A 12,711-nucleotide genomic window follows, 5' to 3' on the forward strand; every position below is an offset into this window, starting at 1 on the left:
ATTCTCCACTGTCAGTCACCTGTGCACTTCTTTAAAGGAAGTTTGTAAAAGACTCTCCAGGTGGGCTTCACAGCGTTACTAACCCCCAGTTTCTCCCTCCACACCGTGTCACTTCTACCATTTAACAACACCTGGAAATCACTTTACCCGTCACCGTGTGCAGATCTGTTTCTGATGATCCAACAATAGACTAGAACAACAGTCAAGATCGGGTACCAGCTCCGGAAAAGGGTCCTCTTCGTCCGGAGCTTCCTCACCTTTCCAGTACATCCTCAACAGCTCATTATCTGCTGCTGTTAGTTTTTTAGTCCAACCATTCAGAATGTTCCTCACGTGACACAGAGATTTTAGTCCAATCAGTGCAGCCACAGCCTCAGTGTTCATAAAACCAGGTCCAGCTACATCCACTATCCGTCTGAGAGTTGTAGCGCCAGCAGAACGGAGCGTGTGATGGAGGCCTGGTGTCGTATTACAGAAACGTCCTTACCGGCAGATCCTATCCTAGCTGCTTGGTAACCATGGTAATAAGGGCTGGGAACTGATTTAGGAAAAAGGCCGTTACAGATTAACAGTCAATGTTCCTTTCCTAACTTTAAAGAAACTCTCTGTTAAGCTGTCCTAACTTTTACTTTTCCACACAGCCAGAGGTCTACAGGCAGCAGAAGTTTTAACAGACTTTGAGGATTTTTCTAGAAGAGAAGTTTCCATTCAGGCTTATTACAGAGACAGACTGTTTTAAAGGAGAGGTGGCAGTGAGAGCACTGCAGAGTCAGGTGTGACGGTGCAGCAAATTGTGTACATGGCTCACAAGTAACAATGCATAACACAGGTGTGTGTCCTCATGCTCTGGTCAAAGCCCTTTCTGACGTGACAGAGCCAATATTAATAGGCTAAGCAAGGGGAGCTAGTAAAGCACATACTGACACACTCCAATCAAAAATAAATCACAAATGTACATGGGGGATGAGGGGGCCTGTGCCCCAGTAGAGCTTTATGTCCAGCAACGCCCCTGACATACCCTGTGAGTTTAGTGATGACATTTTGATGATTTCTGTTCATTTCTTTTGTTCACGCCCCTTTTTTAAGGTCATTGGTCAGTGTCTTGAAACCTAAATGAGATATCAACAAGCTTTATACAGCTTTTAATCAGCTTGGTCCAATGATGATCAAACAAATATTTGGTGGCAATCGAAGCAATGGTCTAGGAGTGTACTGACTAAATCCTAACATATTCTAGTAACTGGTTGCTAATACAGCGGATTAAGTTTAGACGTGTGCCGGTGCAGCGTCTTAAATATCATACGGGGACTTCGGTAATGTTACTATTAACTAGCAAGTTTATTTTCCTCCATATCTCATACAGTGGCATTATCTTTGCTCGTAATACATGTAACCAACACCAACGTGCCTTGCTCACCCCAGGCTAGACACTAGCACAGTCAAAAACTGTTTGCTTCCCAAATCAGCAACACCTGTGTCTGGGTTTCCTCTACGTAAATAACCCACACCTCCATGACTCGAGATCAGCTGAACTGCAAAGCACATACAGCCCCCTAGTGGCACAAGACAAGAATTACATAAAAGAATACAGAATGAAAATGGCTCATACAAGGAGGACAAGTCAAAGTTTTTCAAAGAACAGTCACAATCTGATAGGGTTTGTCAGTAGGACTCAGTCAGCTCAGGGAATATCTGTGGCGGTGTTCTAAACCAAACTCACCAGTCCATGACAGCCAGTACGTCCTGGGACGGCCAGCGCGCTGCTAATCAGCAGCAACACACACTGGAGGGGTGAAAAGGAGAGTGAAATTGCGAGGCCCCCTGGCAGCCGAGGGCCCCGGGCAATTGCCCACCTTTGCTCAATGGTAAAACCGCAGTAGTCTGGTTACTCTCATCATACTTTGTGTTTGACATTGTTTTCCAGTTCAATCCTGTATCTCCACTGTCAGAGAGGGATCCAGGCTACAACCCAGACCCGTCTGCAGATGACAGAGTTCATCTTCTGGTTTGTGTGCTTTCTGCTAACTCAGCAGAAATTACAGACTCAGTTCTGGAGAAGATGAAGGCCGTCAGAGAGGCAGCCAGTGACCTGGGTAAGACCTGAGATATAGAAGTTCACAGAGGAGGAGTCATTTAGTCACATCTGTTCAGAGTTTCTGCTGTACGTTTACAGAAGCTGTCGTGTTAAAAGGATCATTTTAACGCTGTGGTCTAATTTTATACCTCTTTTGAAATGATATTGGTGTACCTCGTAATACCGATATACTGCCCAGCCCTGGACTGTTTAATAGTTCAGTCAGCCTGATCACATTAGCTTTGAGTCGGGTTTACACCTGACACTTGGATTAGGTTTTTTCTCTCTATATATACAGGAATAGTGGTTGTTGTTTGTGTTTGTTGGACCTTATGAACTGAAGCTGTCTGACAAATATTAGCTCAAAATACTGAGTGAGTTTCTGTCTGCAGAGATTCCCCAAATGGCGATAGCCACCAACGTTGATGGAGCCTGTGCTGAAACTGAGAAGGATGTGAAGAACGTGTACAAGAGCAAGCATCTGAAGAAGAAGGTGAGATTCTCTATGTTCAGTGTTTGAGCACAAAAAGTCACAACTTCACGTTTACTGACCAGCTGAAATGTTGTTTAACACTCAGATGTTAGAATTTCACAGAAGAGTGGGATTTCCAGAGAACTGCATCTTTCCTGTGAAGAACTACAGTAAAGAGCTCGACCTGGATCCTGACGTGGACGCTCTGATCCTGAGCGCTCTGAGAAAAATGCTCGACTTTGGAGACGACTTCATTGACGAACACTTTTAGGTGGTTTCACCTGTTGACAGTTTGCTTTGATGGTTAATGTCTGTATCTGATGAAGACTGGGAGTCCCTTGGTAATGGATGTGTGTTTGTGTGTATATGTACATATATAACAAAGTAGTACTGGCTACACCTGCACTACATGAAAAGTGCAATGAGATAACTTCTGTTGTGAAGTGGAGCTAAATAAAAATAATATATATATATATATATATATATATAAACACACGCACACATCCAGGTTCCTACAGCTGTCAGGATTTTCCATGCTTCTCAGCAGATCTTCTGACCTTTGACCTCTGAGTACAAATACCTATAAAACCGTTGCTTTTATGATCAATATATTTCATTTTTTTAGCCGCTTCAGATTTTTTAAAAGCTTAAAGCCTCCAGTCTTGGTTGATTCAGATTCTCTGTCCTGGAACGTGCAGACATTTCTGTAACTTCTCTTTAATGGAAAACTCTTTCTGCAGCACTGGCTGATCCTCCTGGGTTAGAGTTGGGCTTCCAGCTGTATGTTCAGAATAAAACTTACTATTAAACGAATAAAACTTTCTCTGTCTCTTATGGTCTCTGTGTATTATATGTTATATAAAATGAAACCAGCCCACGCTGGACTGAAGGACTTCGTCCTCTCTCTGTTTCTATGATGGACCTGAAAATGAATTAAGACATACATATACTCAGACGCGGATCTGCCCTCCTTGTGATCTGATTGGCCACCCAGTGTGCCCTCTTAATGATTTATTAACCTCAGCTGTGGAAGGAATCCCCTCTGGTTGGCCTATAATTGGTCATATCTTGGTCAACTCAGTCCTGTTAGCCCTGTTAGTTAAATTACGCTGTACAGACTCAACACTTCCTGTATCACTTATAAATTAAAAGCCTTTCAGTGGACAGACGCTTTTATTGTGAAACATTTGCAGGAACGTGTTGTGGAAAACTCACTGACTTGCAAGGTTTCCTTGATCAGGGCTCTGTGGGGGCCACACCATCACTCCCAGGACTCCTTGTTCTTTAAGCTGAAGTTGGTGCTTAGTGACTTTCACTGTGTGTTTGGGCTCATTGTCATGCTGAAGAATACATTGGGGCCAATCATGTCTCCCTGACGGAACTGCAGGATTTTAAGCATTAAACACTTAAGTTCCTGCATTCTGGTGAATCAGACAGAAGAGCCGTTTCAGTAGAGTGGGCACTCTTAAAACCAGACTGGTATGGATCTAGGAGGTCATTCCCTGAGAGGAATTCTGAGACCTGTTTGAATACTGCCCGTTCAATAGTTTGGATAAAAAATGTAGGAGAGACTCTGGTCAATAGTTCTCAACTTGAGTTGGGTCGAGTGAGGGCTTTTTGAGCAAGGGTGTAACCCGAGCCCTTTTGAAAGTGGTCGGGAAGGTTCCTGAAGCCAGAGAAGTATTTATCACATGAGTGATTGTCGGGACCACAGTAGGAGATATGGCTTGGAGGAGATTCGTAGGAATCGGGTCCAGTGGGCATGTAGTTGGACGGCTACGGGTCAAGAGTTCTGATACTTCGCTCTCTGTGAGAGGAGTAAATGAGGAGAGTGAACAACCACTGACCTGGAAGGGCAGAGGAAAAGATGTAGTAGGACTGATACAATGGTTGAGTTTGAGTGTTTGGCTAGTTATAGCCTCCACTTTGCCTGTGAAGAAGGCAGCAAAGGTATCAGCAGACAAGTTTGTGGGTGGTGGAGGAGGATTTAGTAGCGCTTTAAAAGTGGAAAATAATTTCCTTGAGTCAGTGGCACTGCTTATTCTGTCATTATAGAACGCAGTTTTGGCAGCACTGATGCTTGTTGAGAAGGAGGATAGGAGCAACTGGGAGGGTCTTTGGTTTTTCGCCATTTTCTTTCAGCCGCTCTGAGATCAGTACGGAGCCCACAGATGGTATCAGTTAGTTGGTTTGGGCGAGCAGGCTTGGTGGATAGAGGACACAGGCTATCCAGGCACGAGCTCAGTGTAGAGCACAGAGATTCTGTGGCATCATTGACCTCAAGTGTGGAAAATGTGTTGAGGGAGGGTAGAGCGGAAGATACCACTGAGGCAAAGTGAGCGGGAGACAGGCTGCGGAGGCTGCGGAGGCTGCGGAGGTTGCGGCGGTGTGAAACCAATGGTGTTGGAAGAATGGGCTTTTCCTGTAGGCATACTGTGAAATGAATGAAATAGTGGTCAGACGCATGTAGAGGTGTGACTGTTACGCACTCTGTGGCACAGTTTCGGACAAGAACGAGGTCAAGCACCTTGCCAGCTTTGTCGGTCGGGGGGCTGAGAACCCGTGTTAGATCAACACGCCCTCAGAAACAGCGAGCTGCAGCACACAGCTCTCCTCTCCCTTCCAAACACTAGCTACCCTCCAGGCAGTCAGTGGACATAAAGTTGTTCCTGTGATGTAGAGACAGAGCTCAGTTAAAACTTTATGGATACAGATTAATAACTCACCGCTCTGAAACTCTCGCTCCAGTCCGTGTTGCCGAGCTGGTCGGCAACACGTACGGCTCAACCCGAGCTGTTTACCGGCTTCTCGCCGACCCGCCCTACTCTGCTTCTGATTGGCTAGTAGTCCTTAACTGGGAACTGAGCATGTGCAACTCCCAACAAAGATCATGTAGAGACAAGATGTATCGCATCCTGGTTTCTCCTGTGTCTCCTCCTCTCTCCCTCTGTGTGTGCTCCCCCTCTCCTCTCCGGAGCCCGGCTGACTACCCACACCTGCGTCTCATCAACCTACATCTCCGACCGCCACACCTGTCAGCTATCAGCCTCATCTCGACCAGTATTTCTACCCCGGCTCTCCACTCCATCCCTGCTTGATCGTCGTCGCTCCAGAATTGGTGCCACAGCTACATTCAAGCTTTTTTATGAACTTGTTCATGTCTAACTTCTTCGTCTCCTGTCACCCTGAACTAATCCTGTCTGTCTGTTTCGCCCGCCAGGTCCACTCACCTCTGCCTCCCCGTTTGGCCAGCCGGGCTCACCTACCTGTCTTCCCCTCTCACATTGCCTCCACTGTGCATTTGCACCGTTGCCTCTCAGGGGGCGGTCACGCGGCCCGTCTCCAGACGGTATCCGACGCGCTCTACTCCCTGGGTGAGGTGTTATGAATTATTTTGGAGCTTTATAGCCTGAATTGTTCTCATTAATTACTAGAGCAATGGTGGTCTACACTGTCATCATTTAAAGTGTTATTTTATAGTGTAAAGTTAGGATCACAGTGTTAAAACTCTACAGCTCTGAGTGTTTGTGCTCCTTTCTGTATCTAACTGTCCAGGCACATGTGTGTGTGTGTGTGTGTGTGTGTGTGAGCAAGCTCATGTGCTTTGGGAGAAAAGGGAGGCAGCACAGTAAGATATCATCAAAAATACCTGCAAAGTAAAATATAGAAGCAGATTTTGTGCAAATTGTATAACAAAACATACATCAATATAGTCCATCACAGTGAGAATGTCCTGTTTCTAGCACGGAGCACAAACAACACCAGTTTATTCCATAAAAGTCAGGTTATGGAAGAAATGGCTTGATCAAGCAGAGTTCATGCAAAAGACACAGAGAGGAGGAGCAGGCAGTCAGGGACTTTCCCACCAAATGCTTGGGCACGTGAAAATCTTGGACTTTCCCAGACTCAGGTGCAGCAGGAAAGAGAGCCAAGAGATGATGTAAAGCCAAGAAACAGAGCTATAAAAGGAGGTCCAAAAGGAGGTGAAAGTCAGTCGTTACATGGTTTTCATGTGGACTCGGGTCTCTGTTCTGGTAACAGAATGGGTCTCTATTTTGCACCGATCTCTGACTCACTCCGGTGGAACATTTGTATTCTAATTGGTGTCTGTTTTTGCTGATAATAAAAATGTTGGTAAAAGTTCAAGCTTTCTTATCTGGCCCAAGTCTTGAATTATTACACGACATTACTTGTCGAGCCGAGCCAGGAGAGTTGAACAGGGGCAGGATGACCTTGACCTTGACTTGCAGTACAGGATTCTCCGCCCAGGTGAAGTTTCTGAAAGCTTCCTCACTCTAGAACCTAGTTAAAGTACAAAAATTAAGGAAAATTGTTAAAAATGTAACTGAATTCACTAAAAATGAACTAAATTCATTAAAAAAGACAGAGCAGATACAGATTGAGAACCACTAGGGTGTCGGAGATGGGTGCAAATCTAAATGCAGGCAGGTAGATTAGATGCGCTTTTATGTTTAATTGTTGGCTTTTAAGTGTAAATAAGTATGTAAATAAGATTTGTAAATAAGATAAGAGTTTTCCAGCCATTATCGTGAATACCGCTGTTTTTAAGAATCGCAGTGCTTCGACTGAGTGTCAGGGAGCTTCGATCCCATCAGAACAGGACTGCATAGGCGAAGTGAGCTGATGAAGAGATAAGAATTTAAGCGCTTGCGGATACCGCAGATTTGGAGATTGCAGAACCACAGCTGAGTGCTGGGGTGCTTCACTCACTAGGTCTGGGCTGAAATGGGCAAGTTGGCAAATGTTGTGAACTCAACCAGACGCACTTCAAAGAAGGTCAAAAGGTGTCAAAAGAGGGAGGGAAGTTTCCCTCCCCCGAGAGTTGACCTTTTTCACATGTAAAACCCAGAGACATCGCCTGGTGTTTGGTCAGGACCGAAAGAGACTCAATCAGACAATGAATCGCTTAAGGATTGTGTATTCAAAGAGCCTTAGTGAACCTTTCTAGCCGTAAAGGTGTCACTAAAGACAGTCCACAGGACAGGAAAAGGGGCGATCTGACCCCTTCTCCCTCCAGCAGGTCACCTCCAGCCTCAATCTGACTCTTTTCTCCCCACAGAACAGCTGAGCCATAAACCACCATTTCATTCTCTGATAACCTGTGCGATAAGCCAGGAATGCAGAGAAGAGAGACCATAAAAACCCCTGTTACTCGAACCAAGCAAGGTTCCTGTATAACCGTGTTTATTCTGTTAAATAATAACCTTGCTAAGTGAGCAGCGGTGTTAGCCTCTGAGTTTAGTAAGTAATAACCCTGTTGTTATCCTTTAGTGATGTTTGAAGACTAGCAGACCCATAAGAAAGTAATCTTGAACTAGTTTTCTAACCTCTTTCTGTGTTGTTTTAATTCATTCCTGTTACTCCCTAGTAATCACTGTCTATTCAATGCTAATTAATGCTTTAGTTAAATGTTTCATATACAATTTCTTACTAAATTATCCATGGAAACGCTCGTAGGCATCACCAGCCTCTCAGTTAAAGTGGAATGTCTACTCTTTTCTTGTGTGACCCGAGCGCCACCAAGGGGACAAGAAAGGTATAACACGCAAGTGTTTAAAACTCGGCTTACACTGACAGAATTGTTAAGTAGGCCTAACTATCACCATGTAATTGCATAAACGAAATTTTACTGTCATGCTTACATCTAAATTGTCTCATGAGTTAAAACCAGTAACCAGCAAGTATACTGAGGACAGGTAACCAAGCTTTGTTACGTTTTATATAACCATTATAACCTTTTTCCATAGTGTTTAGCCTTGTTTTAACTGTCTTTATCCAAATGTTTAGAACTAAGTATTTTTCCAAATGTCGATATTGTGGAGAGAGAGATCAAAGAGAAATACGCGTGACGTATATTTCTTTATCCCAAAAAGTTAACACCGTAGCGACGTTTGGGAGACCATCCCCAAAATTGACGTCACTACCTAGCGGGATCAATAAAAAGGCCCTGCTGTCTTTTGTTCCAGCTTCTTGCCTCTTCAAAACTCTTCTTTTAAAACTTTCTTGAAACTAAACGTATACGTTCTCTTAATTCCCTTTACTTTTGAAATTCCGATTTTTGTTTCGTACTTAAATCTCCTTCAGACGAGCTGAGAAAGCTACGACCCTGAATTCCAAATTTCTCAGCGGGAGATTTGATTTTCTTTATTCTGTTTGGAGCTGCCTGTTTAACCTCAGCAACATTAAATAGCCTATATTCCCGAGGCCTCGCAAACCTACGGTGAATGTGTGTGTTTATTTGATTTTGTTGTTGCAACCTCATCCGACCGTTGTGAGCAACTTTGGACCAGAAACTCAGAAGCCTTCATTTATGGCCTTGAATAAATGAAACCACGGCTCTGACGACAGAACCCTGAGTGGGCCCTAGTCAGAGAGGAAGCCTCTCTTCTTCTGCTATATCGTGAAACGAACCGACCCACAGCGCCCCAAGTGGCAGGTCAGGTCCATTGAACGAAACAGCCCTAAGCTGCGCCACAGCTCCCCTCCGGGCTGGCGGAACAAATTACATGCTCTGCACTAAATCGATTTCTGCATCACTAGTGGCAGAAGTGGGACTATAGAGTCTGGCGAATTACACCAGACTTTTGTGATCAAATTTGGATAACTGACTTTCAGACACATAAGCCAGTGTGTTAAGTTAATTTGGAGTGTTGCTCCCTGAGTGCAGGATAGAGCCCAAGCTCTCCTTCTTTGAATACCTACTAATTTGAAAGATCTCCTTGGTGTTGCTTTAGCAAAAGGACGGAGCCAACTTTACACCCTAACCGGGAACTACACTGGATAGTTCTAATAATTTGATGCAATCTTTTATTCAAAGTTGGCTTAGCTAATTTAGATCCAGCTATGTTGGAATAAAAGTTTATTCTCATTACTGCTGCAATATCCCTGATTTGAACTATCCCATTTTGAAGCCTTTTCTGTAGTGCTATTTTTGATCCTTGCAGGAATAAGATGAATACAGAATAACATCTTGATTAGAATTTTGTTAACCTTTTGTTATCTGGACTGTTGGAATTCGGAAGCCCACATTAAGCTTGATCATTCGGATTGATAGCTTTCCCACTAGGCTTTCTTTAATCCCCATTCATTATAAATGTAATTTGGACTCTGACTTTTATAGCAATTGGAATTTTGATAAGTTGATAATTACCAAAGGGTAATTAAGACTTTCAGTTTAATCAGTTTTGATTGTATCTTAAATTTAACGCACATTAATCAACTTGGGGTTTGTGTTAATTTGACTCTGAACTTTGATTTTAGAAACCTACTTATTTTAATCTCAAATTGTATTTTAATAATCTTTCTTTTCAATTTGGACTTTGATTTTAGAAATTTAATTAGTTTTAATCTCAGAATTTTAATATTTTCAATTTTGAACTTGATTCCAAAATTTAATTATTTTTTTTTTTCTCAAACAATTTTTTTTCCTCCAACTTTGACTTTGATCATTAAGGACTTTGATCTTTGATTGCCAAACCAGTTGTAACCTTAACTGTGAGTTGATCTAGAGCATTTAACTTTAATCCCAAGTGTGATTTAATTTCATAAGTTTTCCATATTTGTTTTATTAATTTTAAAGTTTTGTATTTCTTTTATTTCCTTTCAGTCCAAATTTGTTTTGTGTCCCAGTTAACCATTCAAGTCTGATTTGAAAGTCAGCTTTCTTCAACCTGACACACCTTTTGTTTTCCCCAACTAGTAAACACACTGCGGAACTAACAGACTCAGGCCTGCTGTACCAGCAAACACCTGTAGTTCACTTGATTCCCTTAAAGCAAGTTGTATAATTGAGAGTCCATAGATTTGATTTCAAAACTTCTTTTCTTCAGATCCCCACCAGTCCAGTAAGCCATAGCAGCAACACCCCTTTTAATTTAGGAACATCTCCTCTGAGTTAACACAGTTGCTTATTGTTGGGTTGAGACCCAAAACAAAATCCCTAACCAGAAGGTGCGATCACCTGTTTTCAACATGGCAAACCAAGGCACATCGGAAAAATCTGTGAGCAGTGGGGGAGACCCGCTGGACAACTTAGATCCAGCACTGGCAGACATGACTGATGATTTGATACCTGGCTACTCAAATGACATCCAAAACGTTGATGCTGTTGAACTTGAAACGATTCTGGCACAGCTGGTAGCAACTGCACTAGTCACTCCACTGAAAGACAAAGCCCTTGCCCAGATGCTTGGGAAAATGGCGATTGTGATGTCTGCACGATCTAAACACACACATAAACTGTTAGCACAGTCAACAGCCGCACAAAAATCTGCCCTCCAGGAAAATCGAGCCCTTAAACAACAGCTGGAAAGCAAACAACAGCTGCTCAAGTCCACAGTAAACACAGAAGCTGAACAAAAACGCACACACGATATGCAAAAACAGCTAGGTGAGGCTAGGGACAGAATAGCACAATCACTGCAACAGCAGGAGATCAAGGAGGAGGAGTTGGCCGACGCCAGAAGAGAGTTCCAACTCTCACTTGAAATAGGCCAACATACAAACTCCTTCTTGCAGCCCCTGTCTGAAAGGGACAGTCCTCGCTCCCCTTTACCAGACTTAGAAGACTGGTCCTCACAACCACTCCCCCTAATCCCTACAGACCACATGACTGAGCCCCAGGTAAGGAGACCCCCACCGGCTCAGGTTAAAACGACTCACCTACCTCGGCCGCGTCCACCGCCCGCTACTGAGCCCTTCTGATAGGGACCTCGACAAAATCGCTCGCCATAACGCGTTTCCAACCTAGCGCTGGGGGCTCGAACAAAACCAACATCTATCTAAAAGACATCGACTACTACTTACGTAAATTCCCTGCTGCCACAGTAGATAAGATTTACCTCATCAAGGTAACCTCTAGTCGAGAGGTTAGTAGTTTCATCGAACGCCAACCTAGGTATGTCAGAGAAGATTATGACATACTCTGCCAAACGCTAGTGGAAGAATATTCTGATTTGGGATCACAGGCAGGGTTGGCAGCTGCAATTGCAGTTAAGCAAGAGCGTTCAGAGCTTCCTCAGCAATACTATCACCGTTTGCGACAAGCGTACTTCGGTACCAAAAATGAGCCTGAAATGGAGGAAGAGGTAAACTTTAAATGCCTTTTCATTCAGAATCTCCATCCTACAACTAGTCACCATTTGGGTGTCGCGGCATGTCCCCGCACCCAAACAAGTAGGCAGCTACGTGAGTTAGCCACAAAAGGTTTCGAAAAGCAGAGACATACCATGACTTGGCACTCTGAACCTCGGGGCGTCTTAAACGTCAACGTTAAGTCCCCCCATATGGAGCTTGAAGGAGCTTCGGGTGGCGAACCACCTGCCTCTGCCACCCATCCCTCACAAGCTCCCCAGCCGACTCAGGATCAGAGGCACGCACCGCCTCGCCGACCTGAACAAGGTTGGGGCCACTCGCGGCCACCCTGGGCTGATAAGAACCAGAACTACCAGAGGTCTGAGTTCCACCGACCCATGCACACGGCCAACCGCTGGGGCAATCGGCCCTTTCACGAAAGAGGGGGGAGATACAACCAGCGCGAATCCCAAAACACTGCCTAAAGATGACAACAAAACCTTAGGTTAAGAAACCTCCGCTCCTCCACCTCTACCCACTGCCTGCACCAACCAAGGACTAAACTCTCCACCATGGGAGACAGGGCCTTCCAGGCAGTCGCCCCACGGCTCTGGAATGCCCTCCCAGAGCCCCTAAGGGCCCCACAAACTCTGGAGGTTTTTAAGAAGGGCCTAAAGACTTTTTTATTTCAAAAGGCCTTTTAACAGTCATGGTTTTAAATTTTTGTTACAGTGTTTTATTGCGATTGTTATTTTCTGGAACTGTTTTTAACCCCTTGTTGTTGTAGCACTTTGAGATTTCCCTGAAATGTAAAGTGCATTATAAATAAAATTTATTATTATTATTATTAACAAAACGGCAAATCTCTTGACCATAGCCACTGTTAAACCTGAGTCCTCTACCCCAGAACCTACTACAAAACAACTTGAAGTAGATATGGACGACATATCGGGGACCCGATGTAGCCAGTCCACCGCTCCAAGCCAACGTCTCAACAGAACCGGCAACTGCACCTGAACCGTCCGGTGCACCGGTGGGGGAAATAACTCCCCCTAGCGCAATCCTTGTGGTA

At 44.1% G+C, this 12,711-nt stretch overlaps 1 protein-coding gene across 2 annotated transcripts in view; it reads left to right on the forward strand.

Annotated features, from left to right (window-relative positions):
* Positions 1-3,375, forward strand: part of LOC119903735 (interferon-induced protein 44-like) — a 153,519-nt gene extending 150,144 nt beyond the window's left edge. For both annotated transcript variants that reach the window (XM_038719954.1, XM_038719953.1), the window contains 3 exons: positions 1,925-2,093; positions 2,467-2,567; positions 2,653-3,375. In XM_038719954.1, the coding sequence (XP_038575882.1) occupies positions 1,925-2,093; positions 2,467-2,567; positions 2,653-2,817 (435 nt within the window). In that variant the 3' untranslated portion in view covers positions 2,818-3,375. The remainder of the gene's footprint in view (positions 1-1,924; positions 2,094-2,466; positions 2,568-2,652) is intronic.
* Positions 3,376-12,711: the final 9,336 nt, after the last annotated feature.

Source organism: Micropterus salmoides, unplaced genomic scaffold, assembly GCF_014851395.1.
Source record: "Micropterus salmoides isolate LMB-PRFRI ecotype aquatic unplaced genomic scaffold, ASM1485139v1 Ms_hic_scaffold_15, whole genome shotgun sequence".
Taxonomy (NCBI): domain Eukaryota; kingdom Metazoa; phylum Chordata; class Actinopteri; order Centrarchiformes; family Centrarchidae; genus Micropterus; species Micropterus salmoides.